Source organism: Alligator sinensis, unplaced genomic scaffold (genome assembly GCF_000455745.1).
Source record: "Alligator sinensis unplaced genomic scaffold, ASM45574v1 scaffold994_1, whole genome shotgun sequence".
Lineage (NCBI taxonomy): Eukaryota > Metazoa > Chordata > Crocodylia > Alligatoridae > Alligator > Alligator sinensis.
Window position 1 is genome coordinate 857,671 of NW_005842488.1, and position 4,041 is coordinate 861,711.

General features: G+C 60.9%; 1 protein-coding gene across 2 annotated transcripts in view; it reads right to left on the bottom strand.

Annotated features, from left to right (window-relative positions):
- LOC102368720 (collagen alpha-1(XVI) chain) overlaps positions 1-4,041 on the bottom strand; it is a 66,525-nt gene that overhangs the window by 18,343 nt on the left and 44,141 nt on the right. The window contains exons 40-46 of one of the 2 annotated variants that reach the window (XM_006031248.3): positions 3,864-3,917; positions 2,716-2,742; positions 2,400-2,456; positions 2,113-2,166; positions 1,941-1,994; positions 852-905; positions 607-651 (exon numbers count right to left, since the gene is read on the bottom strand). In XM_006031248.3, the coding sequence (XP_006031310.1) occupies positions 607-651; positions 852-905; positions 1,941-1,994; positions 2,113-2,166; positions 2,400-2,456; positions 2,716-2,742; positions 3,864-3,917 (345 nt within the window). The remainder of the gene's footprint in view (positions 1-606; positions 652-851; positions 906-1,940; positions 1,995-2,112; positions 2,167-2,399; positions 2,457-2,715; positions 2,743-3,863; positions 3,918-4,041) is intronic. The other variant, XM_025212856.1, reaches the window with a different exon arrangement.

The window sequence follows — 4,041 nt, forward strand, 5'->3', positions numbered from 1 at the left end:
GCCTATCTAACCTCCTCTTGAAGACCCCCAGGGTAGGGGACAGCACCACCTCCCTTGGGAGCCCGTTCCAGACCTTGGCCACTCGAACTGTAAAGAAGTTCTTCCTAATGTCTAGTCTAAAGAGATCTCCTTCTAGTGACTGGACCAAGTAGCTACAAGAGCTGGCTATTTCTAGGAGTCACTCCATTAGATCCAGTGTTAAAAGCCCATTGTGGGAACACAGGGCTGGGCAGGTGACATTGGACCAAGGATTTGCATGGCCCAGCATCCTGCTTCTGAGCATCCCTGTCCCCAGGCACTGCAGACATGAGTGACTAGTGCCTCCTGAATCTGGGGGGGCACCTGTAGAAGCTGCCAACGGTGGTGGCCCTGTCAGGGGGGCACCTGCCCTACTGACAGTATCAGTGTTGGCCATCAGGGGGGGGCACGTGCACCCCCATGCACCCCATACCAGTCGCCTGACTGCAGAGGCAGGTGGAAGCAACCCCGCTGCAAACGGTGGTGGAAGAACGGCTCCTCAGTGTGCGGGTTTTGGCCTAGCCCTTCCACACCTGAGGCTACCCTGAATGGCAAATGTGTTTCCCAGCTGGCCAGGGAGGCTCTTACCTTGAGCACCGCGATGTTTCTCTCAGCCACGACTGCGAGCGGCCCCTGCAGCAGATACACGCGGAGAGGAAGCGCTCAGAGCCAACAATTCCTTTGGCAAGGGGCTCCCGGCGCTGAGTGCGACTGCTTACAGCCGTGGAGGGCATGATGGAGAACAGGTCCTGTTCTCACATGAGCTTTACCCAGGCTGACTCAGGCACTTGGGGACTATCTGGGTACAGTGCAGGAGCCGCTCTTATACCTACCAAATCCCCCGCTGGTCCGGGCAGGCCTGGCAAACCATTGTGTCCTGGGATTCCCTATGGAGCCAAGGAGACAGTGTGAATATTTCAGTCCTTCCAAAGGGCTGTCTTCTACCACTGATATCCTCTCCCCGTCTCACTGCCTTCCCCTCCATTCACTGTAAGGAGACGCTGTGCTACAGGTCTCGGGCCCAGCCCCTTGTTGGCCATGTCAGCTGTGCACACACGGAGTTGATGTGTAGATACTCGATGCCTGTCCTAACATGGGTGCGGGGAAAAAGCTGGGCTCTGGGTCCTGCTCATCTGTGATGGGAATGATACATTAATTTGATGAGCACCATCACACGTGGTCTCCCTTGTTGCAGCATTTGATCGCAGCTCAGGCCGGATGCTTGCAGGATGAGGGCTGCTGGTTATAGGTGGTGCTAGAAACCCTCTTCTTTTTATGGTGTCCCATAAAAATATGCCCTGCCCTGTGCTCCCAAGTGCTGGCTGGACAACCACGCTGCCGTGAGAGCCAGCTGCCTGAGCTGCACTGATGCCCACCTGCCCGCTCGTGGCCCCAGCACAGACTGTGGCCTATGATATCTACCCTTCAATGCGATGGGGAGTGGTGCTGGGAGAGTGGGGGATGGCGCTGTGTCTAGCAGGGTTGCCTCATGCCATACCTAGGACGGCTCAGCTGGCAGCCCGCATCTCAGAGCGGTCAGACCCAGCCTGCAGATGGGCCTGTCTATAATGGGCCATTACTTTGAATTGCTCCCAAAGAAGCAACTCACAAAGCCTAAATCAGAGAGCAGAGGGCTGCACTGGCTAACAAGGGCAGCACAGGGAGTCCTTGTGGGCCCCTCCACCCGGAGAGGCCCCGGACATGAAAGATGTCCTGGGGAGGGGAGAAAGAGCTATGAGAGCCTGAGCTGGGCTCCCCAGAGGCTGGGCATGACCGGAGATCCCACGTGCACAGGAACATCCACACGCGTGAGTACATGCATGTGCACAGGTAACCGGAGCTATGCTACAGGCACCCACAGGGCAAGGATCAGGTCTGTGCCTGCCCTCCGAGACCATGGTCCCTCCCTCCCTTGAACTCACCTGTCGCCCTGGAGCACCAGGGGGGCCTGGAGGTCCCGGAGCACCAGGGGGACCCTGCAAGAGCCCAGAACAAAGGACAGAGGCTGTTAGGACAGGGCAAGGTGAGCAGTGGGCGGCGTGGGCCAGCGCGGGGACACCAAGGCTGAGCAGGCAGAGGAGGAAGCGCACACACCTGAGGGCCAGGCTGAGGCTGCCAGGAGGTCCCGATCCATAGTCCAGGGGCTCCCTGGGGGTCCAAGAGAAGGGGAGAGCCTTTAGCGGGGGCGAAGCAAAACCCAGGGTGCAGGCGGCCCGGCTCCAGCCCCAGACGCTGGGGCAGGCAAGCAGCTGGGCTGGCGGGGGGCAGGGCGGCGGAGCACGGGGGGCAGGCAGCCCAGACCGCCCCCAGCTGGTGGCGCAAGGAGCCTGCGAGGCAAGGGTGGTGCGGACAGTCGTGGCGCAGATGGTCACGGCGCTTACCGGCATACCTCCGGAGATGGGGTCCGCACGAGGGCACGTGCACTCCCCGGGGTCACCCTGCAAACACAGAGGGGTCAGTGCTGGGGGGGTCCCCCAGGGGCTGGGGCAGCGGGAGGCAGGGCAGGTGGGAGGGAGCCCCAGCGAACTGGGGATGCATAGGGCAGGGCACCCAGATGGGGGGCAGGAAGCTCAGGGCCGGCAGCCCCATGGCTGGGGAGCTCAGTGCCAGCATGGACGAGGTAGCACATGCCACCCCACTTCAGGCACACCGGGGGGGCAGGGGCCAAAGGAAGGAGGGTGCCCCCCCACAACTCACCTTCTCTCCTTGGGTGCCTTTCTCTCCCTGCAGGGAAGAAGCCGAGAAAAGCAAGCGTTAGAAGCCAATGTCACCGAAACCAAGGGCCATCTACAGCCGGGCAAGTCCTGTTGGGGCCTCCCCAGCCAGGAGTAGTGACCTTATTTGTGTCCATTCCCTGTCTGGGTAAACAGGCCTGGCTTGAAGTCAATGGCCAGGCTCCCAAGCAAAAGCTGAGAGCAGCACCCAGACCCCTTCCCCATCGCGCCACACCCGGCCCCCCGGGGAACACCCCATGGGTCACATCCACGTGGCACCACTAGCCCCACTGGCCGCATTGCCCCAAGCTGGCCAGGCTCCCTTTAGGCTCTCACATGAGTCTGCGACACAGGCATGATCAGGAGAGAAATATGCCCTATTGCCTTGAATGAGCCACCACCTGGTACCCTTCTTGTCCAGACTGAAGACTTCCCTTCCCTCCTTAACACTGGGCCTCCATGGGCTGGCCCCATGATGGGACTGACTGTGCTGTTATCCCCACTGAGCAGAGGGGAAACTGAGTTACAATGAGACTAAGCGCCATGCCCAAGGCCACCTGTGGCAGCTGTAGCAGAGCTGGCCTCCAAGGGTGTTTGCATTCCCTGGGAAAAGGCATGAATGGGCCTATTCCTCCCCCACTCCCCTGCCATGACACCCCTTCTCACTGGGAGCGCAGCGCCCGGTTTGGACTACGAGTGCAGCCATGGGAGGGGATGATGGAGCCCACCACGATGGGGGCAGAGAGTCCCTGGTTCACACCATCACTGTCACCAGAACTGAACCAGACGCCAGATGTGCTCAGGGCGAGGGGTGGCAGCTGCTCTCATGTCTCCTGAGATGGAGGCCACCAGCATCGAAGCTCAGAAGCTGGCACAGTTGAGAGAGCAAGGTGGCTCACGCCAAGGATCGGGCCCAGGGCCGGCCGTGGCATGGCCTGATGCGACCCCTTGGGAAGGGCCATGCTGGGATGCTGCGGTGCAAATCCCTGCAGGGCAGGCTTAGCTCACGGCAGGAGGGAAGACCAGGAGCAGGGGCATGGTCTCGAGGGCACCGAGGCTCAGGCAAACACAGGCTATCTGGGGGGAGCTGCACGGAGCAGGGTCAGGAGAGCAGGGCTGCAGCTTACGTACCGTCAGCCCGCTGGATCCAGGCATCCCTGGGAGCCCCCGCTGCCCTTCGCGGCCCTGGGAGAGCAACCAAAATAGCAGAGATAAGAGGCAGGCGAGGGTTCAGCCTCAGTAGACAGATGGGGAAACCGAGGCATAAGGAGACTGAGCCGCTTTCCTGCTATGGCCCGGTGCTCAGGGA